The sequence below is a fragment of the Pezoporus wallicus genome, unplaced genomic scaffold, assembly GCF_028554395.1.
Source record: "Pezoporus wallicus isolate ANWC-B61680 ecotype Strahan unplaced genomic scaffold, APGP_CSIRO_Pwel_v1 contig_13614, whole genome shotgun sequence".
Taxonomy (NCBI): domain Eukaryota; kingdom Metazoa; phylum Chordata; class Aves; order Psittaciformes; family Psittacidae; genus Pezoporus; species Pezoporus wallicus.
In genome coordinates this window covers 569294-596423 of record NW_026642178.1, presented here as the reverse complement: position 1 = coordinate 596423, position 27130 = coordinate 569294, and the positions used below count along the sequence as shown (strand labels likewise).

General features: G+C 51.7%; 1 protein-coding gene across 4 annotated transcripts in view; it reads left to right on the top strand.

The window, feature by feature from the left end:
* ARHGAP26 (Rho GTPase activating protein 26) overlaps positions 1–27130 on the top strand; it is a 115841-nt gene that overhangs the window by 85734 nt on the left and 2977 nt on the right. For 2 of the 4 annotated variants that reach the window (XM_057427809.1, XM_057427807.1), the window contains 4 exons: positions 1988–2126; positions 3976–4129; positions 23923–24033; positions 26400–26491. In XM_057427809.1, coding sequence (XP_057283792.1) covers positions 1988–2126; positions 3976–4129; positions 23923–24033; positions 26400–26491 — 496 coding nt within the window. Of the gene's footprint in view, positions 1–1987; positions 2127–3975; positions 4130–19291; positions 19608–23922; positions 24034–26399; positions 26492–27130 lie in introns of those variants that run through there. The other 2 variants (XM_057427808.1, XM_057427810.1) reach the window with 2 other exon arrangements.

Genomic DNA, 27130 nt, shown 5'->3' with positions numbered 1-27130 from the left:
CCTTATAAGCTGAAGCTGGTTTTAATCATTGGGCTCATAATTTAAGAGCATCTATATCTTCCTTTGTCAAAGACCAAAAAAAAAAAAGGAAACAAAAACCTGGAAGTTTCTTTTCAAGTGTGCTGTGGGAAATCATCACATAAAATGTGATTCATAAATCAATGCTTTGATTATATATTTTGTTCTATTTCCCAAGTAGAATTTGCTATTGAAAAGCAACTTGAAAGCCAGAGCATGTTAAAGCGGCTGTGCTGGATATGGGGAATGGAGCACAGGGCAGGCGAGGTGCCCTGGTGCTGATTTCAGCCCTGCTGTGCTGAGGATGCTGCCACAGAAAAGCTGTATTTGGCCTGTAGAGGGAAGGGCTCAGGGCACGGGTCTGAGCAGCTGGGGCAGGCACCTGGAGGATGTGCAATTGTGTAGTGGTTTGGCGTGGTAAGCGATGTGCTATGAATAGCCCTTCTAAGCAGGACCTGTGAGCTGGCCTGAGCGCCATTGCCAATGGTGGGATGCTGGGGAGGGATGGTGGGATGCTGAGGTGGAATGTTGGGGTGCAGGGAGCAGGATGCAGCAGCCGTACAAGAGGTTGGGGAGCCACTAGCCCCAAACTCCCATGGGGGACCATGGAAACAGGCACTTTGGAGGTGGGAATGGCGGCAGGCAGGCATGCACAGGATGAAAATGAGCGGTGCTGCCTGCAGAAAGCATGGCTTGGGCTGCTTCTCTCTCTGCTAACCCATGAGCCCAGGAGGAATGTGTGAATGAGCTCAGCAGAGCTCTCCAGGAAGGGCTGCAGCAGGAGTCCATAATCTACCCATCTGTTCCGCAGCGTGCCCAGCAATGCGCACTCAGGCTCAGCTGCTCGCTTGCTCGGGGCTGGGTCCTGCCGTGCGCAGGAGCCTGGCGCAGTGACTGATCCCTGCTTCCTGCCTCCCGCTCCATCTGCGGGCTCGGAACTGAACCTGAGTCCCTGCAAACAGACAGGTTGGGCAGTGATGTCCTTAGGTAATCCACTGAGAACCGTTCCTTAATTCCTCCCTGAAGCAGTAAGCGCTGCCCCTCACACCCGCCGCTTTGTGCTTTTGGGGAGAGCTGCGACATTAACGTTTTTGGCTAACATGTCTTGGCTCTTTCATGTTTATTTGTAGAAATCAGCGTGCAGGGTTTATGTGTGTGTGAGAGGATTTTGCTGTTGTTACATGAAACAAAGCAATTAAGTGCTGGCAGCCGCTCCCATGTTGGATGCTTTGGGCAAGGCCAGGGCAGCCCATGGCCAGCAGCGATGGCTGTTGGCTCTGGAGGAGACACCTCGGAGCCCAGCCACACCGGGCTGCCTATGGAAGAGTGTTCATATGAGCAGCCCCTAGCAGTGCTTGTTGGGTGTCTGGCAGGGGAAGGCAGAGCAGGGATAGATGTTGAGGGATGGGGTTGAATATACTCTAGAGAAGGGAGACCTGGAGAGAGCGTGTCTTGAGGCAGCAGTGCTGCTGGCTGAGCCTGGGCTTCCAGAAGAGAAACAAATACCCAGATACCACCAACAAACAAAGCTGCTGCTCTTGAGATTTGTGCAGCTCTAAAATTCCATCCCCTGCAGAAAAAAAACGATTACTCACTTGTCTGACAGCTGGGCTGGAGGCACAGACTTTCCCAAGCTGTTCCGCATCAGTGGGTGCGAAGGTGCTGCGGGGAGGTGTGCATGGGGACGCACTGGCTCGTGTGCCCAGGGCACCCTTGAAAGCTCGGCAGGGTGGCAGAGGGTTGGGGTTCTTCCCATCCCAGCACACGCATCTTGGGTGAAGATTAGAGAAAATGAGTGCAGACAGGGTGGGAATGGGGGATTTGGGATGTGGTATTCAAAACACTGCTCTGTTGAACGCGTGTGTCCCTCGGACGCGGCCCTGCGGAGCAGCGGGGCAGGCGGGCAGGCAGGCAGCTCCGCTGTGCGAGCGGTGATGCCAAAGAACAACTTGTTTATTGTTTTTAACAGATATTTAACACGGTGCCAGAGACGCCGCCATCGAACTCGCAGCTGCTGTTATCCCGCAAGAAGAGCACGGACTCGAAGCCTCCCTCCTGCAGCGAGCGCCCGCTGACGCTCTTCCACACGGCACAGCCCAACGAGCAGCGTAAGTGAGCCTCCAGCTTTCCCTCTTGACGCAGCTTTTGCCCTAATCGTGACTAACACACTGTAATTCCCATGCCATTCCCATGCAATTGTGCTGGTGTCAAGGGAAGAGGCGATTCCCGTAACAGGATCAGGCTTCAGTTTCCTCTGCAGTGGTGTTGATGAGGGGTGTGAAGATTGCCTGGTATCCAGGCCCTTAACAGGGGCTTGAAATGAGGCTGCATTAGCACAGTATAGAGTGTTGCTGTCCCTGCCCCACCTGACGGACCCCTGCTCATTCCCTTCTCATGTTCCTCGGCCCCATCCTCACCATCATCAGCTCCCGCAGCACATGCGGCCAGGGAGGACACTGCCTGTGTCTCCAAGGGGTGACCCTTTTTGGATGCCCTCGGGCACTTTGCCTTTTACAGACACAAAATCTCGGCCAGGAGGTTCTGCATTTTCCCGAGGATTATGTGCGCAGCAGTTTAAAAATGTTGAAGATCATCTTTCCATTGCTGTCACTAAGTGATGCTCCACATATTTAGGTGAAAGAGTCAGTGCCCCGTCCCTACTCATGGAGGGGCAGAAATGTGTCTGCTCAGGCTGTTGCTTCATGTTACAACCCAGTTCCCAGCTCTTGTGTTCCTCCTGGCTGTGCCTTGTGCTGCTCCTGGAGCTGGCCAGCAGCACAGGGACCTGTCCCTGCTTGCTAAAAGAACAGGACAGGGACCCGGTGAGCAGAGCGAGCGCTTGGGGCTCTCCCTGCTTTGCCTTGGGAAGGCGGGTGAGCGTGGGGAGCAGGGAAGGGCTGTGTTTTGTGGTAGTGATTCGATCATATTAGTGTGCATTGGGAGCATGATTGTTGAAACATTTATCATTGAAGTAGGAGTCGCTATGTTCTCCAGCAGGTGCCTGTCTTTCAGGAAAACATCATCACAGAAGCAGCAGTTTTCTGGAATAGGGCTGCTTTCCATGCCATCAGTGATGATAATTGCTTCTCACAGTTACAGTTACTGTTTATATGGAAAAAGCATCTTATGAAAATGAATTAACATGATTTTAGGTAATTTGTCTTAGAACTGAGGAGGGGGTCAGTGCTGCTGGTGTTGGGTTGGGATGCATGATATTGCCACTCTTCGCTGCTGAAGTTACACAAATAAGGGGGAAATCTCTTAACAGAATATGATCAAGGGGAAACAAGAAACTAAGAAACCTCCAGGTTGTCAGCAGAGCAGCACATTGGGGTCATCTAGCATCATGAAATGGTTTGGGTTGTAAAGGACCTTAAAGCTCCTCCAGCTCCAACCCCTGCCACGGGCAGGAACACCTTCCACTAGAGCAGCTTGCTCCAAGCCCCTGTGTCCAACCTGGCCTTGAACACTGCCAGGGATGGGGCAGCCACAGCTTCTCTGGGCACCCTGTGCCAGTTCTCGTTCTTAAAGTGTTCCCCTGCTCTGTCACACAAATGCTCAGTCCCTCGGCAGCTGATTGCAGGCACAGAGAAATCCATTCCTGGTTGTAGTTTGCATTTTAAACATTTTCAGGTTTTGTGGCACTTTGGATGTCTTGGGGAATATAAAATATTAATGCCTTGAGAAAAAATGAGGGGTTTTTAACTACAAAGGGTATTCGTTTAAATGGAGCTGCTTCTTATGAAAAGAATACCTGGTATTTCTTACAGTTTAATGTTTAATATCTGTGTAACCTAACTGTCTGTCTTCTGACACCTGGTAGGATGCTGCCCTGTTTGCGTTAGGGCAGGGATTACTACTAGGAGCACTGCCTTTGCAGCAGCGTGTTCTTTACCTCTGTGTGCAGGAGCAGCTGTGTGCGCTGGCTGATGGCTCTTGGTTTTGATGTTTTTTTAGAGGAGAACAGGAACAGTCTCATCAACTCCAGCCTGGAATCCGTCATCTCTTCAAACGTAAACAGCTTCCTCAACTCCAACAGCGTGCCCCAGCCCAGCCTCAACTCAAGTGATCTCGAACTAGAAGTAATTAAACCCAACAGGCCAAATTCACTGTAAGTACAGTGGTCATTACTGTTTTATGCGCTCTCCGTCTTTAATCTTTAATCAGGGCTGTTTCTTACTCCGAATCCCAGCAGTTTATTGACGAGCACAATTTAACATGGAAGTTTTTAATGGGCACCTAGCATGTGCCCTGCATTCTCCCCTCGGTGTGAGCACTGCAATGAGTTACTCTGGGCTGTATCTGCCGGCGAGCTTCGGCTCTGATCATCTTGCACATGCGGGATGGTTTTCGAGCAGAGCTCCACGTTGCGGCTGGAGCCGCTCGGCCCAGCTGGTGATAACTCCAGTGAGCACAAAGGACTTTTCTTTGGAGTTGAATTCTGGGGCTGTTGTCAGTACAGTTGATCTCCGGCCAAGTCTGTGCCATTGCTTCGCCTATTGCTTCCTTCATCTGGAAAGTTCAAGGGAAAAAATAGCGACCTTAGCAATGACTCCCTGGGGATGGCCGCGTTATTTGTGATGTCCCCTGAACTCGCCACAGCTGAGCCCTCGCCGATGGCCGTCCCTGGTGCGGGAATTTCCTTCCCGATCGCATTTTCCCACAGAACCTCCCCTCCTCGCCCATGTGAAGATCTGCTCAGATCTTCAAGAGCCATTGCGGTCCTTGCGAGCCGAAGCCAAGTGTCCCCGCAGCGCTCCGCGGCACGCCCCTGCCTGTCCCTATGGACCCGTTGGAGGAATGCTGCTCCCGCCATGGCAGTTTATGGCCTCGCTGGATGTGGTGACCTTTGCAATTAAAGGAGACCTTCCTTCCCACCCCTCCGGTCCTCCCACAGGCTCCAAACACTTCCAGTTCCCACTCAACCGTGGAAGCCCCTGATCCCTTGAGAGCAGGCTTCAGCTGCTTTCTCCTGGTTAGCAGTGGAAGGACCACTGAGGAATGAGAATGGGGAAGTGCCAGGGTGGGTGCTGGTAGAGATGGTGAAACTCATTGCTGGTGGCTTGGTTGGCAGCAGGGGGTGGGTTTGGGGGCTCTGGGGTGCAGCCCTCACTGCCAGCATGCAGGAATGGCTCAGGGCTCTGCCTGGAGAGGCTTGCAGGGCAGAAAGGTAAGTACCCAGCAGGCAGCCGGTGCTGCTGCCCGAGTGAGCACATGTGTGCACAGAGGACAGGCTCTGGCTCTCATCCATCTGCTCTGCCTCTCTCCTCACCATTCCTGCCACTAAACCCATGAGCTGCGCGAGTACCAAACCAACCCAGTCCCACTGGCACTGAGTGTGTGAGGCTCAGCCCATGCCATACCCTGCCTGTGGACTTACCCACTGTGAGACCTTCAGGGAGTGTTGCGGTGGCTCATAGAGCATCCAACAGGTAGGACACCTCTGAATTAATGTTGTGTGTTACATACTGAGTCAAGATGCGTTGATTTCTCATGTCCATACTGTTGGTTGAAGCTCTGGAAGTCAGTCACATACCATTCCCCCAACAGGATGTTTTTAGTTTATTTATCCTTCGAGGGGGGAAAAAACAATGGTGTGACTTCGAGTATAGCAGGGTTTGTGAGCCTGGGTCTTGCTGTGACCTTACAGGAATTGTTTGCCAAATTCGCAGTTTTTCAGATTCCAAGAATTGCCTCTTCCTAATAATTTCATTTTAAAGGAAGTCATAAAGCCATCAGAATACATCAGTTAAAGCTATGTGAGCCTCGGGGGAGCAGAGGCATCTTGCTGTTACCAAGGAAGTGAGTGAGCAGCCCAGCAGTGGGACTATTTGCTTGCTGCCAGTTAAGGGCCCTGTACAGCTCTGGGAGGCAGAGCAGTGATGACCAGGGTAGCACCGGCAGCTCCTCTGGCTCTGACCGTGTTTGTGGCATTTGGTGCTTTTCCTCAAGTGCAGTGATGATGTGGTCACTGTCACACACACAGGAACACACAAGTTTTCACTGCATGTTGAGCTAAAGGTTGAAAACTGAGTCTTGAGGTGAATAATACCATGCTCTGTAACCCCAAATATTTAAATCATGTGTCTTTAATCCTATCTTTTAGTGAGAAATGAAGGGTCTGACTTCACTGTATTCATTTTAAACAGCATGTATAGTTGTCACTGCAGCCCCTCTGTGCCCATTTACTCATGAGCACAAGCCTGTGCCCGTGGGTTTGGCAGGTCTGTGGTGTTCTGCCCTCGGTGGTCAGCACTCCATGAGGGTGTTGGTTTGCAGTGGTGAGGATGAGGAGGGCTCCCAGCAGTAGGTCCATCCCCCAGCTCTGCCCCATGGCTGTTTACAGGCTGGGGCCAAGTGCCTGAATGGTGCCAGAGCCCAATGGCTTTGTCACTGCTGCTCCATGGGACTGCCCAAGTATCATCTGTGTAAAGCTGCTTCTGGTTTTTAACCAGCTGGGTAATCCGGGCTCTGCAGGCAGCCTGGGGCAGTGCGCACGCTGCAGCCTGTCTGTAGTAGCTGTTGCTCCATGCTAGGGGTTCTGGTGCTCCCCTGTCATTAACAGACCCAAAGTTAGGGTGTGTATACCTGCGGTCTCGGGGTGCTTTGCCCTTTGTGCTCCTGCAAACACTCTGCCAACCTCTCTGCCTGTCCTGTGAGGCCCACCTCTGGGCTCTGCTTCACGACTTTGGGTTTTTCTTGTGTTCTTCGCTGGTTTGGGTGATTTTTTTGGCTGCAGACGAGGGCCACCCTGCTTGAGTACCCATCAGGAGGGATTTGCTTCCCGGCAGCCGGGCCATGAGCTGATCCCTGCCTGAGCTGGGGCCTGCAGCTGAGGAGCTGTAAAATTCCAGGTGTGTGGAAGCCAGGAAATCCCACGTTCTGAAAAAGGGCTTGCTTTGTGAACAAGGAGCCCTGTAAGAGAACAGGGACAAAAGAAACCTGGATTCGGTGCTTCCTTCCCTTCGAGCAAGGGACTGCTGCTTCCCTAACGGGACACCAGCAAACGTCAGTAAATTACAAACCAATCCAGACCAGAATTTGACCTACTCCTTATCTTCTGCTAAATGCATCACTGAAACCAAGAGGCTGATGGAGATTTCCATGCAGGGAAATGCCTTCACTAATTAGGGCTTTTCCTGCTTTATTCTGAGGTTTGGTGCCTTTAGGTATCGGTGCATCTCTCACCCTTGTCCTGCAGGAGGGTGAGCACAGTGACCCCAGTGTCCCATCCAGGACTTGGCGTTAGTGTCACTTAGAAAAGCCTCTCGTCTCCCTTCTCAAGGCTCGTGTATCCCCCAGGTCTGCTCCATGGGAGCTGAGCTGATTCCCAGATCCCACTCGTGAGCGTGTCCTGCTTCTCCCCAGCCTCTGGGCACGATGAGGGCGACAGCAGTGAGCACGGCAGGCCCCAGGTTCCCTGCTGTGCTGCTGTTTCTCCTGTCCTCCTCAGCCCTGCCTGCCCTCAAGCTGCTCCTCCTTCACCCACCGGGAGGGAGATGGTTCTGCTGTGGGGCGAAGGCTCCTCCTTCCCAGCAGCCAGCAGATTTTTACTATGGGAATGCATTTATTTATTGGGGCTGGCTTTATTTTTATGGAAAGCGAGCTCCGGGCGGGAGCTGTTCCCGGTGAGTCAGCAGGACTGCTGTGCCACACCGGGCACTGCGGGCGGACTGGGCTGGCTGCCGGGGCCACCAAAACCCCAGGGACCTGGGTTTGCTCCTAAAGAAGTGTTGGATTTCTTTATCCTGCCCTTGCAGAAAGCTGCTCCCTTGGAAAACGTGCAAAACAAGAACCAGAGGGTGCTGTGCTCTCAGCTGCGGTGGGGCAAGTTTTCGATCTACACCGTGTGATGGTGAAAACCAGGAGATTTCAGATTGCAGGTTTTAGCATCTCTTAAGAGAATCACCTTGCTGTGTGTACTGTGAAGCCTCTGATGTGGGTATCACTGCAGAGAACTGACACGTTGGTTGGTGTTTGCTTTCTACTTTTCTCTTTTATGTACAAGTCTCATCTCTGTCCCCTGTGTTTCCCAAAGACCTTGCTGTGTGCAGGGTCCCACTGTGCTGGGTCCAAGTGCTCCGAGTGCTTAAATCTGGCTGAGGCCAAATCGGAGGTGAGTGCTGCAAACACCTTTTCTTTCTGAAGGGCTGGGATGGGTGGCAGAGCACCCAACATTCCCAGATAGCCCCAGGGATGCTTGCCAGGATCCTGAGGCCCCATTTCAGTGCTACCCATGCGCTCCTGCAGCTAGCCATGGGCCAGCACCAGGTGACCTGCTGTATCTGCACCATCCTGCTGCTGTGCCTGAGGAAGCTGGTGTTGGGAAGACAGGCTGGCTTCACTGGCTTATTTCAGCATTTCCCACCTTCGGAGTGCATGGGTTGGCAGTCTTGATGTCCTTCTAATGCAGGATGAGTTTGCATGTTGGTCAGTGTCTGCTTGGTTTTGCTGTAATTACAGAGCAAGTCCCTTTACCGGTTGCCCTTGGAATTGGCTTTGTAGGTGCAAGCCAAGTCAGGAATAATGAACACAGGGAAAAAAATTGCTTGATGAAGGAAATACCGTCTCTTGTGACCTCGAAATGAAATATTACTGGGCAGGTTTGCCTGATTTCTCAAGGAGATACAACCAGTCCAGCAGCACTGCCTCTGTTTGACGGCGTCTCCTCCTCTCCACGTCTTTCCGGGCCTGGCGGCCTTTGAATGCAGGGATTTTCCCAGGCGAGAGGGAAGCAGGGCCATGTCATGGCACCCGCAGCCAAGGCCACAGCAGGGACCGATGGCAGCTGAGGATGCCTATGGCATTAGGGTCGATGGACAGGCGGAGACCCCGCGCCACCACCCAGCCCCAGCACATGGTGTTGGCTGCACCTCCTTCACCCTGGGAACTCTGCCTTTAGGGAAATGCTAGCTTTGGGAAACTTGGATTTAGTCGTCACGTGTCTATTTGCATTTTATTTCATTTTCTCATTGACCAAGTATGGCTATTTCTTGCCCTCGATGGATATGGAAAGAAATGAGGAGCAGAGCTAAGGTCTAGTGGTCATGAAAAAAATAACCCAGTTAATGCAAGGAAAGGAGGTTATTTCCATGTGGTTTTGATTTACAGGACCAGAATAAATCTTCATTAGGCATCCCAGTTACAAAACTTGAACATTTTCCCTTCCCGAAAATGAGACAAAATTCGAGCATTAATGTATTTGCAAACCAGCCTCCACCAGTGGCGTGTTACTGGGCCTGGGGGTGATGGCACAACAAAGCCACGGGCTGGTGACTGGGATGTACCATCTGATGCACCTTCTCCCCGTTACCATGTCACTTGCCATCTGATAGCCAGACAAACCACTGCAGCATCCATCAGTGCATCAAACAGGATGGGGCAGTGTTTTTTGGAATAAATAATCTCTTAAAATGCCAACAGCTCCTGCAATGATTGGCTGTGACACACATAAGCAAAAACCCACGAGGAGAAGTAAATAGACCTTTAAATGCTGCTGGTTCCTCATAGAATTTAAGTCACTTTTTCCACTCAGAGAAATAACTGCATAAACACGGCACACAGCCTCATGCAGCAGCTCCATTGCCTGCACCCACCCTCTGCTGCAAAAAGAAACTGTTTGGTCTTGCTTTTCCTGGGGGTTTTAACTTTTGTGGAGTTGTCAGTAACAGCAGTGATGCGATCGGTACTGTGCCCCGCTTCGTTAGTCAAGTTACTGTGAGAACAGATCCTTCTCATGTCCCTCCGCTGTCAGGAGGGGATTAGCCAGGTGTAAAGGGCAGCAGGGGCTGGTGTTGGGCAGGGATTCCAGGGAGAGTCTCCTGGTTTCTGAATGCCGTGCGAGGTTGGCTGCTAGAATAAACCTATTTATAAAAAGACCCCCCTGCAGGCACACAGGAGCATGTCTGGGGAGGCTCTTGCAGGCAGTGAAAGCCCAAGGACAGCGTGGCAGTGCCAGGGTGGGAAATGCTTCTGAGCATGGACCTGCAGGGGGATTTCTGAGCTGTTTCCTTCTTTGCACCAGAGTGTTCTGGGGTCAGGCTTGCAGGTTGGAGTGTTTCTGGAGTAATCCCTTTGCCGCTGTCGAACAATGGAGGTGAGGTGCAGAACTGATGCAGGCCGTGTGTATCACCCGTTTCAGAAGGATGGATGAGGTTCAGGAGAATGGAACCCAGCAATGCTTTTACAGAGAGGGAAAAAGGATCTGTAGGTTAACACAGATGCAGTGCTGGGGCTTGGGGTGGGCTGGCAGTGGGTCCGGCTGCCCCCTGCCCAGGGAGAGCGGGAGAGAGCAGGCAGCGTCTGCCCATCCGCCCTCTGTCCAGAGGGGGCTGTGGTGTCAGAAATGAGCCCTTAACCTCCGTGACCTCTTCAGTTCCTCTCCCATTTTGCTCCCTTGCCCTTGTTTTGCCGGGGCTTTCATGGCTTTCTTCTCTTCTGCTGCTGTTGTTTATATTCCTGAAGAATAACAGCAATTAGAGGTGCAGAAGGCGCAGAAGCGGGGCCCACCCTCATCCTGCCTTCCCGTCAGCCACTTTGGGAATGGCTCTGAAATGGCATCTCTGGGACTTCTGTTTAAGACATTTTCTCATCAATCAAATACTGCTGTCCCTGAGGAACCTGCATGGAACCCGCGCTCTCCCTTCCCCAGTATTCAGCCCCACTTTTAACTTGGAAAAAGAGCAGGAAAAGGCACAGGGATTTTGTGATTGATGTTTGTCACTATGAAATTGGGGTAATTTGTGCCTAGAAGGGTCTTCTCCTCCCAGGTTGGGAGCTGGTGCCCAGAGATGTCCCGGGGCCAGCAGCCTGCTCAGGCTGATCCTGCATTGCACTGAACTCATAATGCGATCTGAGCAGTGCTTGCTGTAGTGAAGACGTTCCTTTTTACTTCAGCTTCATTTTCTGGTTCTCTCTGTTTAGAGGAGATTGCAAAGAAACCTGGTAGTAAGTGCAGGGAGCCTGGACTCCTCCATGGTGTAGAAACCGCGTGGGGCATCTGGGGTGGGTAAAGCAGAACTGCGAGGAAATAGGAACTTGATTAATGGCGAGGTTTGGGCTAAACAAAGCTGCTGCTTCTTCCTTCCACCGCATTGTGGCCGCCTGGCCAGGAGCCACGGCGGCTCCGGAGAGAGCCAAGGGCTGGGAGAGGCATTGTTGGGGCCAGCGGCTCCGGGCTGGGGTTCCCCCGGGAGCCTCCTAAGCCGCAGCGGGTCCTCTGCTGCCCTCATTGTGCCTGGCACCGCTGGGTGACACACACAGAGAGAAGCATCTCCCATCGGCCCCGCTCCGTGCCGCCGTGCAAAGCTTGGCCCTGAAACGCTGGGTTTTAGCCTGCTGTGGGTTTTAACCTCGAGGGGCGGATCCTGCGGTTGCCAAACATAAAAAAAAAAGGCATTTTTTAGTGATTAGGTAAAATCTCGTAATGGCAGCTCCTCCGGAAAAGCCTTATCTAAATGCGGACCTTTCCCTGCTGCGGGCGCACGCTGGGACCGGGGCTTTTGCACTCGGCATGTGTGGTCCCCATGGGGTGGGAAGGCTCCGAGCTGGGGCAAGAGGTGCCCTGGGCTGTCCCCAACCACAGGTTCCAGGGATGCTGCTGCTCAAAGCCCTGCCTTCCAAGCAGTGTCATGATACACAGTGATTTCACCTTCCCTTCCCTCCGTACTTCCCCGTGTGCCTGGTTGGGGTTTGCATCTTTTCCATCTCCTGACAGAGCTGTGAGGTGCTGCTGTGCTGCTCATGGAAATGGGGAAGAGCCCTGGGACAGCCCTAATGGCACATCTGCACATGGCCTTGCCTGGAGAGGATGAGGGCTCTTGGCCATGAAGCTGCCCTTAACAGCAGCAAGTGGCCCTGTGGTGTTTGCCACAGAGTGGGGTGAAGTTACCCCAACCGTTGTTTCCTCTCCTGTTTGGGTCACAAGAAGTATAAAAGAGGAAGACTGGGGACAGCACAGCAGAAATGAGGTGCAGGTTCAGGCCCAGGAAGAGCATTGAGTTTGCTGCAGAGGCTCACCATGGGCATGGTTGGAAGGTGCCCAGTAGCAGTGCAGGATGGGGGGAAGATCCTAAATGTCTCCAGCAAACAGGCAGCTTCTCCAGTTTCCTTCTTGGTGTGTCCCAGGGTGTTCCTCTGTGCCGGGGACGCTTTGCATTTGTCTTGGGGGGTGCTTTGCATTTTGCACTTTAGCCATGGGGTTGGTTTTGTGCTCAAGAGGTGCCGAGATTGTTCCCAGTTTAAAACAGAAACCGCCTATCTCCTCTTTTCCTCATTTGAGAAAAGATCTGTAATTTCCCAGTCTGTTGCTTGGCTTATTCCAGATGACATAATATTCCAAGTATCTTGTGACTTATTTACTTCTTTTGGTGCAGACTGTTATAAGGGTGTCTGTATGTTTGGGTTTTTTAAAGCCGTTTCAACTCGGGAGCCCTGGATTGTGCCTGCAGTTAGAAAGCTCCATAAACTTTGGTGATTCAAGGTTCTGGCAAACAGCCTTAAACCTGTTTCACGAGAAACACAAGCGCTGTACTCAGTAGACTCCACAGACAAATATACTTGAGGCTTAGTTGCTGATGGCAATGCATTTTAAAACTTGCATATATGTATACATGCATGTGTATGTATTTTGTAATTCTTTCCTATGCTGTGTTTGATGTGGATTTCTTTTCTAAGCGTCTGTGTGTTTCTATGAGGTATTTTGAGATGGGTGCTAAAGGACGGTGCTCGAAGGCCACCGGAGCAGGGGTGGTGTTTTGGGAGGGTGGAGGGAAATGGCAGAGCTTCCATTTGAGGCCAGATATTTGAGGCTGTGTGGCCAAGAGGAAAGGTCCAGCGCTGGTGGGATGCCAGCTCCCCCAGCACCCTGCTCATGGGCTCCCTGCGCTGGCCTCGCAAAGGGGAAGGCTCCAAGGGATGGTTTATCTGTTCTTCCGCTGTGTGAGCTTTTCATATGCCCGGAGTTTGGCAAAACAACTTCTCAAAGCTTGAGCTCTTTCACTTTTCAGTTGGCTCTCGGTCTAGAAACTTTCCACAAATGGAGCTTGAAAATTGAGCCAAATATTCTCATAAAATGAGCCTCCAGTTCTGTGGCTAACCCCATGTGAACTGGTAGTCACACGCCAAAATATTTCCTACCGGCTCATCCATTAAAACAAAGGTAATTTGTCAGGCTCAGAGCCCTTTGCTGATGGAGCCGGCACCCACCTTCCCTCCTCAGCAGCACTGAGTTATGTCCTTGCTTTGAACGTTGCTGTGGGTGTTCTCCTCTGGGTGCTATCGCCCGCGGGTGGTTGCAGACGGATGGACAGGCAGGCAGGCAGGCTGACGGGCTCTTCAGAGCCTCCGTGTTCCCAGTGTCCCGCAGCTCCTCCAGCCTGACTCCTGCTCTCCTCGGCTCTTCCCAGCGCTGCCTCTTAGGAGGCTTTTCAGAAGTTTGTGCCTTTGAACAGCCCCGCTCTGTTTGTGTGATTTGCTCTGGGAACATCTAAAGGTGCTTCTTGTGAGCTGAATTAAATTAGATCCCCCTCCAAGAGAGGCAAAACCAGAGCCTCAAACTTCAGCAGCACGTACGCTTAAAAGGCAGCGTTCTTGAAAGCCTGGGAAAGCAAATCCAGACATTGCACTTTCATTGCTTTCTTAATTCATGTAATTAGTGTGGAGATAGCTGCAGAGCAGTGTTTGCTTCAAAGAAAGTGCCTCAGACAAACATTGGCTAATGGCAATTTTACTTTCAAATAAAGCAGTATTTGAAAATACATTATGGCCATAGCAGGGGAATGGATGCAGGAATCAAAGATGCTACAACAAAGCTTTCCCTGGGGCAGGTAGCAGTACACTCTGTGTTTTGTGATGAGCTGATGGGTACATCTCACAGTCATCTTCTGCTGGCCAGTCCTTTCTTTTCCTTTCCACTTTTTCCTTTCCTGCCTGTTGTCATAGAATCCCAGTCTGGTATGGGTTGGAAAGGATCTTAAAGCTCATCTCAGTCTCCCCTCTGGCAGGTTAAAGCCATTCCCCTTGTACTGTCCCTACAGGCCCTTTCCAAAGCCCCTCTCCAGGTTTCTTGTAGCCCCTTTAGGTGCTGGAGCTGCTCTGAGGTCTCCCCTTAAGGAGCCTTCTCTTCTCCAGGCTGAACAATCCCCCTCTCTCTGTGGTTCCAGCCAAGCTGTGGGTCCCAGGGTGTATTTTGCTCTGGGGCTGCCCCAGCCCGCTCAGCCCCTGCATCCTGGCTCTGCTTCCAGCGCCTGTGCTCAGTCTGCATCCAAACCTCTTTTGGGCAGAGTGTCTCAAGTGTGAGCCCAGCCAACACTTTTATTGAGACTGCTGAAAGCAAATGATAGTAAATTAGGTCTTTCTGCCACCTATAAATGTCACCGCGGACAAAATATTTGTGGAGAAAGAGCCGAGTGCATTCTTGGGTTCCCCTTTCTGCAGGCAGATTGAATTCAGAGCCGAGGATGCAGCCTAGACTCTGCCTTGTGAAAGCCTTTTGACGAATGTGGGAGTGTTTTCTGGAGCGGTGCTGGTTTCCAGCCGCCCCACACAGGCACTGGGAATGCTGAAGACCTCCCAAACCTCCCCGGAGCCGTGAGTGGGGTGCGGATGGGGACCACCGGCCGTCCCGGGGCGGCCACCCCGCCTCCTGCACATCCCATTTCTCAGCAAAAGCCTGACAATTCCGTGCGCAGGGGCAGGGGAAGAGGGCATCCCGCGCACAAAGACATCCTGTCTCCCTCTGAAAGAGGATCCTTGTGCCTAATTAACTTCGTAAATTAGCTGGAGCTGTAACGCCAGCACTTTAACCCAACGTGGAGGTAACTCGATCTGCCCGGCCCTTTCTGCCTCCGTAAGGGATCCTGCCCGTGTCCGCTTCCCGTGCAGCTGCCGCTGCCGTGCGCTGCGCTGTGCAGACACTGTTGACAGGGCTGTGCTAAGCTGGGAAATCATCAGTGCCGTAAGAACCGCTGCCAATTATTCCCCGCTCCCCCGCTGGCATCGCTCCCCCTTCGCCCGGCTCGGCCCTGGGGGCAGCAGCGTGGAGGGATCCATGGGCTCCCGTGGTGAAGGTGTCGCGGCTGGCTTAGCGGGCAGTGGGAAAGGAAGCCATGGGAGGAAGGAGCACTGTTTCATCTTTTGTTGCTGTCTGCACCGGCGCTTGGAATAACATCAGCACATGCAGCCGCGTTCCCTGCGGAGCAGAGGAAAATCCCCTCCAGCTTCTGCCCGCGCCGGGCTGATGGGGTGGGAATGGGGAAAGAGGGGAGAGACACAACTGCCTGCTCTAACACATCCAAACCTTGCTCCCAGAGACCCTGCTGGGGAGCTCTGAGGAGCAGGGGAGCTTTATCCCCTCTCTAAGCAGAGTTGGGATGCCCATCCTTCTGCACTTTGGTGCTGGTGGATGCAGGAGCTTCAGCAGCTTCCTGCCTTCCGTGTGCTCATCAGAAGCAATCGTGTTCACATCAGCTTCAACGCAAAGAGGTCTCTATATGACAAAGCCAGTGCTGAGAGCCTCAGCTGTTTGCTGAAGAGGATGGGGAGCTGGGAATCATCCAGCCCAGGCTGGTTTGACCCCCAGCAGCTGCTTCTTCAAATAATGACACTACCTAATCACCTCTTTCCAATGGATCATAGAATCACAGAATGCTTTGGTTGGAAGGGACCTTAAAGCCACCACTGCTTGAGCAGGAGGATCTTCACAGTGTGTCATTAGTGGGAAGGGAGAAAAGCTGACGTTTTCAGCTTGATTGCATGCAAAGGAATGGAGTAGGTAAGCTGGGAGGGTTGTCGTGCTCCCACCTCCCACTGGGCTGCACTGGGAGGAGATGTGCGATGGGAGGAGGAGGATTCTGCTGCTGAGAGTTGACAAGGCAAAAGTGTTATTATAAAGTTTGAGTTTTCAAGTGGAGAAAACATGAAAAAGAAAGAGCAGAACGAACCAGAGCTGTTGATAAATGGGATCATTTCGGTGTCGTAGTCTCTGGGAATTTGAGTGACATGTTCTGATCAGCTCTGAACTGATGTTTGCAGAACACTTGAGCAACGAGGCAGTGCAAGAACTGACATACAGAAGGAAATCAGGCAAATCAAGTAAACGCAGGAGGTGATGGTGCGGTGGCTTTACTCACCCGTTCTTCTCAAATCATTTTTACAGGCCAAAATAATCCCCATTGTTTTTCCCGACGTGTATGACCTCTGTGGGCAGGTGTTTGTTCTTCACACTCCATGGAGGATATTGGCACAATACAAAAACACGAGTTTGGGCTGATGGAGGCTTAAAGAAGCTGCCTTTGTGTTTTGTTGGGATTTGAGCCTGGGAATGGCTTTTCTATCGAATTATGCGAGGAAGATTTCTTAGCCAGGAGTGAATATTTTACGGTCTGGAGTAGTTTTTCTGACCATTGCCAGAAATCACGGACAAAGCTGGTGCTGAGCTGCGGGTCCTGCAGAGCCCCGGCCGCCAAGGCCATCCTCGTTACGTGCTGCTCAGCTTTCCTGCAGCTCCAACGTCCCGTTGCCACCCCAAATGGCAGGTTTGAGCTGCTCGTGGCTGGCAAACCTGTGTCAGCAGCGAGGCAAGGCTGCCCTGTGCACAGGATGTATTTAGCTCAAATACTTGATCCTACCGAGCACCCCCTGGCTGATGTGGGAGCTGTGAGCCCACAGGGACTTCAATTTCCTTCATTTTCCCGGAATCCCATATGGTTGCTGGGGTGGCAGATGGGAGAGTTTTCTTTTCTGGGGGACGTACGACAGCAATGGATTGACTGCCAGGGAAAAATGAGATTTCTGAAGGACTGTTGAGTTCTCCTTAATTGCGAATACAATTTGCTGGTGACTAATGGCCCCAGACTTGCAGAATTACCTCATGTATTAGAAGCGGTGGCGCGATGGAAAAGATGTGACTAAGATGCTGGCTCCTGATTTACCAACACTTCCCTCCTAAACTGCTGTTTGGCTTCCTACTGGCACATTACAACTTTGCTATTAATAATTAAGAGCTTTAACACAGTTTGAAAGCATTGGTTCAACATAAAACCTGCCAGCTTGATTTCCAGTCTGCTGAGAGCCTTTTGAGCGGGGAAGAAGCCGGGAGGGGGTTAGTGATGGAGCAGAAGATACAGCTGCTGAGCAGATGGAGTGAGGCAGAACACATTGTGTCCAGGCTGGGTGCCGTGGAGAACACAAAGACATGTTAGCATGGACCTGTGGTTGCCTCTGTTCCATTGTGCTGCCCCATATCTTCCTGTCTGTCCCACTCCCAATGCTGGTACGATGTTCCTGTAGGAGCAGTGAGTGGTGGGTGGGTAACTTGGTAGTGATGCTGTGCATTCTGTGTGATAAACGAGTTATGTGACTGATAATGAAACCCTGTTCCATATTGAGATGGCACAATGCTCCCATCGCCTGGATCTGACCGCTGGGGAGCACAGCAACTGGCCAGTTGCGCTGACATCCACACCAGTCCAAGCTTCCTTCCTGCAGTGCCTCCAGCGCTTACTCATGCTGAAAATGCATCCATTGCTGATTCTCTGCTTATTCACTCAGCCTTTCTCCAGCATTAACATCAGCCTCTAAGCTTCCTACACCAAACCAGCAGTGTCATTACATCCCTTTGAAACATCAAGCATCATCTGCCTGCATTTGGAAATGGAAATGTTTATTAAGAGGGACAACAAAAACCTCCAGCTGTCCTTTCCCAAGGTCAGAGCTCTTCCCAGTCTCTTTCTTACTCTAGTGGAAAACCTTTTAGGTCGTTTATGAAATTACTAAAGCAGGGAAATATTTCTACATATGGGAAATATGCCAAGCAGCAAAGTGACAAGACAAACCAACGTGCTGGGTGTCTTCAGGATTACAAAGAGGCACACGTCCACGTTATTGAGAAGTAGATTCTTAATCCGTGCCCATGGAGTCAGAGGAACTAGTAAATGGAGATGTGGGGAAAGTCCACGCCACAGAAGCTGAAATTTTTGGATCTGTTTGGTCAAGTGATGTTGACTGCAGTGCATTTTGGCTGCTCATTTCCCAAAACATGTCACTGTTTTCCACCTGGATGATTATGCAGTAAGATAACACCCAAGAGAATGACACTGGAGGGAGTTTAACATCATTTTCATGCATTTAAAGTACCCAACAGAGGAAGACTCCTGCCAGTCTGAAGCCCTGTGAGCTAATGGTCATGAAGAGGGTTGTGCGTGGTGCCATCACTAACCTGCAGCTCAGCCAGAGCCTGGGGGTTGCTTGCTTGAGCCCATCCATCTGCATGTCCAGCATTGCATGAACTCCATGAGCTTCTCAGCCCAAGGCTGCTCCCATTTCATTTAGGCAACAGAGCCATATCCACTGGTGAGCTGCAATCTTCTTGTTTTAGCAGAGTTTTAGGTGTCCTGGCATTAAATAATATTGTAACTGTTTTTTTTCCTGGTTAGCTCTGAGAAGAGAGCCTTATGTTCTGCAGCTTTGTTTTATAGGAACAGAGCAGGAGGGAAAGGGCGGGGGGGGTCCTGATGTATTTTAATGCAGTCAGGGATCGATAATGTCAGAATGGGAATGCTGTTATTTATTCTTGAGGTGATGTCATGAAAGGGCTTTAATTCATGAGTAGCCTCTGCCCATTCATGGTCGTTAGATGTTCTGTGTCAGAAATAACCCCGAGTTCCACAAAAACAAACACCAACTTGTAAACATTTTTGAAGTGGAGCTGATGTCCTCTTGGCCAGAAGAACAAAGCAGCAGAAGTTGTCTAGGAACCCTGCTGAGAATAACTCTTCAGACCTGTAAACGCCTGGAGGACTTGGGCTGTGTAAAGAAAGTGCCAGAGGCAGACTGCAGAGAGGGGGGAATTGAGAAGAGGTGGGTTATGAGAAGGGATTAGAGAAGAGGTTTTTTAGCCACAGCAGCTGGGAAGGAGACTGGAGTCTGGAACAGGAGTTAAATGCACTGATTTGCTGGAAGAGCCAAAGGGGCAGGTGGGAGGTGAAGGTGGGGGTGCCCCATGGGCTGAGCGCTGCGACAGGACGTCCTCCTGCACCCTGCCCGGGCAGTTCACAGGATGCTGCAGGTCACACGCGGACCCACAGGAAAGGCGAGAGCCTCGGGATGTGTTGGGCAATGGACTCGTGGAGTTCCCTCTGCTGCTTCCGCTGGGAAGAAGGCCATACCCGCCCTGGAAGAGTCTAATTTTAGCCACTTCTCTGCTTCCTGCTGCCGGTATTTTTGGTTCTTAGCATTTTTTTCTCTGTTTTGTTTCCCACTGTGCACCCAACAGGAAGAGCTCCTCACAAAGTCCTCCCGAGTAAGAAGAAGGAAAAGAGGACATTTGCTTCCTGCAGGCAGGACTGAGAGCAGGCAGCAGCCAACACTTCCCCAAAGCCTGTCACCACCTCTGCTTTTTCCACGAGAAACAGAAAGGAAATTGGATCCTGCAAGAAAACCATTTTCCAAAATGCAGAGACCTCAGCATAGTCTGTTCAATCCATGCACTGACTTCTCCAGACAGACAGGACTCAGGTCTTGCAGCCCATAAACTCAGAAGGGTGATGCTCAGGCAGTATCTTGGGAATAAATACCTGTATTTCATGGAAGGAACACTGTGTGCATCATAGCCCATGGTCTGCAGGTGCTGTGAGGGCCACCAGAGACATCCACGTGTTCTTGAGGAAATGTGCTGGAAGGACCTGCAGAGCAGGACCGTGAGGCTCAACAGGGGTAGCTTGGTCATCACAGAACCATGGTCCTCTCTTCTGTGAGCAACCTGATAGAAACAGGATGGTCCTCGCACCCAAAAATCCACATGCTGCCATTAGTATTTCTCTCAGTTATTTTGGTGGGCACAGAGAGTGTTTCTTTGCCACCAAGAATCTGAAAAAAACAAAACCTTCCTCCAAATTATGGGTAGCTTCTTACATGGAGGCTGGCTTGGGTGCTGGTTCTTGCTGTAAGGCTTTGTTACTGCATCCTTGCAGAAATAACCCTCTGGATGGTATTGATGGCATTAGCACTGTGGTTAGCGCAGCAGGCTGCAGTTGGTGGGGCGATGACAGAGCCAACTTTAGGAGCAGCGAGAGCTGCATTCTTTTAAACTGATTTCATCTCAAAAAGTGCATTGGGAATTTCTGCTCCTGGAGCCCTGTGTGGTTGGATGTTCCTCCCGTTGGGCAGCGTGAGGGCTGGGATCAATAGCAGTGCTTGGTGGTGGCCATCCCATGCTGCAGGCTCACCAGTGGGATGTCCCATAGGGGCAGTGGGAGCTGTGGCAGGGGGGCTGGTGGGTGTTGGTGGCTGCTCTCAAGGGGACAACCCCAACCATGTTTCAGCCACCAGCTCATGGCCCCCTCCAAGTCCCACCTTGGCCAAGCTCCTCTTTGAGAGGGGCATTGCTGTGCCATTTGGTTTGCTCTCTCCCACCCCAGTGTGGGTGTCTTGTGGTCCCTTGGAGACTGCTGCTCGCTGGGTTTGTAACCAGGGACAAGATGGGCTGGTGGCGAGAGGTGTCTAAGCTGTCCTAGGATCATCCTGCCCTGCAGACGGCTCAGTGGACAGGAATCTTGCTGAAGCCAAGAGCTGGAGGACCAAGGTTTGCTTCCCAAGGTAACACTCCTTGCCTACAGAAAACCCATGTGTGGAGCAGGTAATGTGCATTTGATGAAAAGCTTTTTGAGATCACCAGGGTGGAGGCGTCTACATGAACAGTGGAAGGCAATGGTAAGATGGAAGTCACTCCTAGCAGGTCCTCTGCCTTTCAAGTGGTAAACCCATGCATTCATATTCCATTTGCCATGTCAATATGTACCATCTTGGAGGCTCTCTATAAGTAGCTTAGCTGTCTAGAGCCAGAGCACATCACTGCATACAGGTATTACAACCAACAGGCTTTGGCTACCAAATTACCAGCTTCTCTTGCAGTATTAACAGTGAAGGAAAAGCCCTAGTTCCTGCTGCCCAGAGAGCACTCTCCATGTCTTCATGGACATGGTGCATCTACCATGTGCTCTCCATTAGAGGGCAGAAGCATGCTTACACAGAGGTAAAATAATCCCAAATTACCTGCCCTGTGTGTCACATAGCTCAGGGGGGTGGGACATCACCACCAATGGCCAGACAATACACCTCCTAGAAACCAAAAGAAGCAAGAACTGGTGCTTGAAGGGTTAATTTCTGTGACTTGGGCTGGCTTGATGGCCTTTGTAGCACCTCCTTCTGTTTAAAGTTGGAAATAGATTTAACACGTGGTAAACACCAACCTGTCGCAGATTTGTTAAAGACTAAATAACACGGTAATTACTCATTTTTCAAAGCACTGACAATTCTGATGGTAGAAAAATGCCAAAACGATTGTTTTTAAATAGTGACAATCATTAGGAGAGCATTTTGAGGATGTTAATCGTCTTCCTGTGAGCGTTCCTGTTTGACAGCCCTCCTGTGCCAGCTGCGCTGCGCTGCTGTATCTCATTTCTATATGCATGTAATCCTCTGTTGTAATAAAGGTATTGCCCATAATTACAAGGGGAAAGCATTAGTTTCTGTTGGATGCAGTGGCACAGCAGAAGCCAAGAGCTTGGCCTTAAGCAGATACAGACCTCGGGGTGGTTCAGACCAACAATTTAACCTTCTTTGGTGTCCTCTGGGTGCCCTTGCTGTGGTGATATTTATGACATGGACACGTTCTCTGTAGAAGCTGGACCACATCCACAGACCTAGCCTTTCAGGTTTGAGTTGTCACCAGCAGGGAATGCCAGGGCTTGCTGGCTGCCAGGGCTATGAAGGACACACAGGAACCGCTTGGGAAGTGCTGGTGCTGGCGGAAGGTCCGGATACCCAGAGATGAGCCTGGGGCAGGCTGTTGTCAGGGCATTGGTTGCACAGATGCATGAGCTGGAGGGGAGCTGCTGTGCCAAGAGTGACATTTTAGTTCTCAGGTCCTAAATTGTAACTCAGAGAACTGGGAAAAAAACATAAAATTCCAGATTAATCCTAAATGTTTTCTGGAGACACTTTGAGTGTTGGGGGAGGTTGGTGCTCCTGACTGAGGTTTTGCATCAGCTTGAAATGGAAGAAAAATGTTTGTTCTAGTTTCTTCTCTGATAATATTTACAAAGGCCTGCAGGGACGGGCCAAGGGGAATGGCTTTAACCTGCCCGAGGGCAGACTGAGATGAGCTCTTAGGCAGAAGCTCTTCCCTGTGAGGGTGCTGAGGCGCTGGCACAGGGGCTTGGAGCACAGGTGCTGAGGCCAGGTTGGACACAGGGGCTTGGAGCAAGCTGCTCTAGTGAAAGGTTTAAGGTGGACTCAGATGGTCTTCAAGGTCCCCTTCAACCCAACCAATGTGGTACTCATTGATTCTGTGAATTCATTCTGGGCTTCAAGAGCAGAAGCCAGGGGCAGAAACAATGAACTTCCGTGGTTGTGATCTCAGAGGTGTTGACCGAGCATGGGTTAGCTGTTAACCCATTACCCTTCTTGCAGAGACTACATCTGTTATTAAAGGTTTAGGCATCCTGCTGGGTGTGCTGTGCTCCACTCTGGAGGGAGGGGGCTGCACCATCCCTTCTGGAGGTCGGGGCTTGTTTCCACTGGTCCAAACCATGCTTCCCAGGAGGCTTCTCCTCGAACAGAAAGGAGGCTCAATCACTGCGTGGTGCAAGAGGGAATCTGAGTTTAACATCTGGGTTTAACACGGGTTAAAACAGATCCATTAAGTGCTGTTACTGCAGGGCTGCGTGCTCTGGAGCTCCCCTCTCCCTGCATCTCTTCTCTCTCCCTTGGGAGCCCCCAGCTCCTGGATGAGGATGGCCCAGGGGTTTACTGTGGGATGGCACCCTATTCCCACCTCATCACAGCCCTGTGGGATCAGAGGTACCATTCCTCTGCCAAGAATTAAAACATAATCGTGATGCTCTTTGTTTTCACAGAGGCATTTTCAATGTGAAGAGGTTTTTCTGGTGCTTTATCAGGGATGGAGTTTACAGTTGGAGTTACACAGAGAATATAAATGAGTTGCTAAGCATGGAAATGGTAGAAGATGAATCAGCCACAAATCGGTATTTTAGTACAAGAATTGCTTTTTGGTGAACCTGAGAATGACCTGGGTCGAATGGTTTTGAAGGAACCAAACACTTTTGCATGCATTTACTAGTTCACTAACTCGATTCAATGTCAATTGATAGCCATAGCTTAAAAGGGAGCAGGCTGCATGAGGGGAAAAAGAGTTCTTCAATGTAAAACATGGAAACCAAATCAATGGAGCTGATGAGCACGGCAGGAGCCCTGGAGCACTGGTTAGCTCGTTGTTATAACCAGCCCCTGGGGTCCCAGCACAGCCCCTGATGCTGCAGAAACCTTGTGGGGTGCTACGGGCTGGAGCTTTGCTCCTCATCATTGCCTTCAGAGAGGTGATAACATGGGAACGCCAGCCCTGACCGGCTCCATCCTGTAGATACGGAGCTTCCAGCCCCCAGGACCCATGTGGTCAGACATGGGAACAGGCTGTTGGGGCTGGGAACCATGGAGCAGGGTCCAGCCTCTAACACAAGTGATGTGAAGGGGGATGGAGGCTGCTGGCAGGAGCAGTAACATCAGAAATACCAGCAGTTATTTCTGGCAGCACTGGGGGGAGTCACACAAGGCAGGTAAGTGCCTGGGCTGCACACGGGGTGTGGGGCTCACTGAATGGGGTGATGGAGCAGGGGTTAATTGGAAGTTCCGGCTCTTGTTGTCCAGAGAACTGCAGATCTGGCCTTGAAACATTTCCCAAGGTCTTGGCACTTCATTTCGTAGCTGTGTCTCATGCCCTGAATATTCCCAAGGCACTCGCTATCGTTGGATGTCGTCTGACTGTCTCTCGGCTGCTGTTTGTTTCTGTGGTGGCATGTTGATAAGGTATCTGGTTATGTCTTGCAGCCCTCAGAATCCAAGCCCAACGTCACCCCTCTCACCGTCCTGGCCCATGTTCTCTGCGCCATCAAGTCCTATGCCCACCTCCTCTACGTCCAGCGACTCATCCCCCATCAGGTCTGTTGCAGAATTCGCTTTGCTTTTTGTTGCTTTTGCTATTTTCTGTTTGATTTACTTGGTTCCCCCACTTCACTTCCCTTCTCCCTTTGCATCCTGCTCAAACCTCCCCTGTGCAGCTTTCTGCACTAAGCAAGAGAGGAGCTTTCCAACATCTCCCACCCCAGGAGGGACCCTCTGAGCCCCCAGCAGGCACCCACTGGCCCTGTGGGTGATGCTTGGTGTCACGGGTGGTTTCTGTGGGTTTCCTCAGACATTTCAGGTCCTGTGGTTTGCTGTACTCCTCTCTGCACAGGTAAGACGTGTAATGTGTAACCTTAGTGAAACGTGGTAACACCTCGTTTTCTGGCCACTTCCTTTTCTTATCTGGAATCTAAGGAAGGTAAAGAACACGTGAGTACACCACAGGCAGTGCTGGGGACCTGCGCTGCGGGTACCGGGGATGCTTGTGGGGGAAGCTGGGCCAGCATCCCCTCTGCTCTGTGTGCAGGGTGGGATGGGATGGGATGGGATGTCCGTCCTCCGAGCCCATCCTGGCACAGAGGAGCATGAGGCCGATGTGGTCCCCAGCAGAATGTGGCTCCCAGCCTTTAGCAGGCACAGGCGGCTCCAGTCCTGCTCCTGGGGAGACGTGTCAGACCTGTTTGTTCATGACAGGCACAGACCAAGCTCTTCCCCCGCACCCACAACACACAAACGCTGCCTGTGCAGCGCTGCTTGCTTGCCTGGGTTATTTATTTGTGCTCCATGTGTCTGCAAAGGCTGACAGCAGCGCGATGCCACCGAGCAGCTTTCCTCCGGGGGAGAGGCTCATCATCCCCGAAACTGCACAGGGACAGATGGGTGAAGCTCCTGAGTGCTTTGCTGGCCTTGTGCCATGCTTGGGGGCACAAACCTAACGTGAGCGATCGCTGGGGTCCAGCATCTCAGTCCCTGATGACTGCAGGGCTCATGGGTCCAGTCACAGCCCGTGGCAAGGGGCAGCCTGCAGGGGTGCTGGGCTGCAGAGATCATTTTTGGGGAGGAAAACAACAGCTTCGTTGGTTCAAGGTCAGCCAGAAAATGCCTTTTGTTTCCCACATGGCAGTCACCTCCAGCTCTGCACAAGTGGTGCCTCCCAGCACTGAAGGACCCTCTCTGGAGCAGGAGGAGTGTTTGCCCACGCTGGGTTTTAAGTGTTTGGCAGCTGCTCGTGTCAGGCAGCTGGAATCCGGAGAGGAGAACCCTGTGCTTCGGGGCTGTCTTCACAGCAGAACCAAACCCATTCACGGCTTCCCTGGCTTGTGGTTTCGATGAGAACTACTTTTGCCATGAGGTGAAAGTGTGACGCTTCCCTGGGCTCGCTCGGGGAGGAATCTGAATGCGCTCAAGTCCTTGGGAAGATAAAAACTGGTGTAAACACTGATAGGGGGAATGGTGACGCCTGGTCCCTACCGCAGCAGTGCTGGGGCTCTTCCATCACTTCCCTTGGCTGTGCCATAGCTGAGCTGTACCCTGCTGCAGAGCTGGATGAAGCCACTGGGCTGATGGGCAGGCTCCCAGCATCGCCTGGTGCTATCCCAGCTTTGCACCAGCCTTCCTGGTACCCAAACCCGGGAAGGATGGGTGGGAGGCTCCAGCAGGAGGGGACCCCTCTGCGTGCCTGCGCTTTGCTGCCGGGTCCTGAGGTCCTTCATCTTCTCTGTGTGTCTGCCAGTGATCTGCTCCATTTCTGGCTCTCCCTGCTCTCATTCACTCCTCCGCAGCGTGGGCACGCTGACACTTCTCCACTAAAATCTAATGGATCTTAAATCTTTTTTATCTTCAGGTACGGTCTCTAAGGAAGCACCGCAAATCCTTCCCAGGCCTCCTTGCTTTTCTGTCTTGAAATACACTTCCCCAGGGCTGATTCTTCCTCACGAAACCCTCGTTGTGGCTGCAGCTGCACTGGCAGTGATGGCTTTGGCAGCCAGCGGGGCTGGTGGGCTCCTTCTGCCGCCTTTGCTCCGTCCTGGCCCGTGGGCTGGGTATGGCCCTTTGGAGGCTTCCAGAACCTTCCCAGCTCTTGGGAAGCTCCTGGAGCCAGCCTCAGGGCTGCTGGTTGTGTGGGCACCGGACCTGGGCTGTGGTCCAGCTCAGCTCACACTGGCGTTTGCAGTGCAGTGAAATGGTGCTGGGGGCTCATCCCCAAGAGCCTTCAGCCTCCTCTGGTGTCTTCCTCCCATTTCCCCCGAGCAGTGTAACCATGGACCCTCGCAGAGCAGTAGAGATCCTTGGACCCCTCTTCAACACTTGCCACTCACGTGAACCCCTCCATTGCAGCGGGGAGGGGATGCTGTTGCCTGCGAGCAGTGGGGTTGGTACCAATGCGTGTTCTCTCTTTGCAGCTCGCCGCTGCGGAAAGCCCGAGCTCTGTACGCCTGCAAAGCAGAACACGACTCGGAGCTCTCCTTCACGGCGGGCACCGTGTTTGACAACGGTGAGTCCCTGACCCGGGTGCCTGTGGGAGTGAGGGGAGATGGGCTCGTTTCTCAGGCTGCAGTTCCCAGTGTTGGAAAAACAGGATCACAAGAGCTGTGCCCGGTGCCGTAGGAGCCAGGCTTGCTCCGTGCCTGGTGCTGGCCTTCCCCGGGGCAGGAAGGTCTCACTCCATGTAACGTTCATGGGAGATGCTACAGGGCCAGTAAAACAGCAAAACAAATGAAGCTACAGAGTGGGACACTTGCTGTTACTTATTTTAGCACAAAATTAATGGAGGTTTTCTTCCCGTGACCCAGGGAAGGATTTGGGCTCTCAGTTCATGGGTTTCCTTTCAGTCCCCTGTTTAAGGACTATTGTTTCCATCTCTGGAAATCCTGTGAAAGAGGAAAGCAGAAATACTTGAAACCCAATTAAATCTGAGCTGTGTCTGGCTTTACTTTACTGAAAACAGCTGATTATCCAGGAGTCTTTAGGATCTGTGTGAAAACTGCCTTTTCAAGAATCTGATTTATTATCTAAGGGAAATAAATCCTAAGGGAAATGTCTGAAATAGGAGGGATGAGTAGGTGGGATTCTCCTCTCCCCCAGAGTAGAGCACAGGGGATCACTACAGTAGAGATGTCCCCTGTGCCCCCTG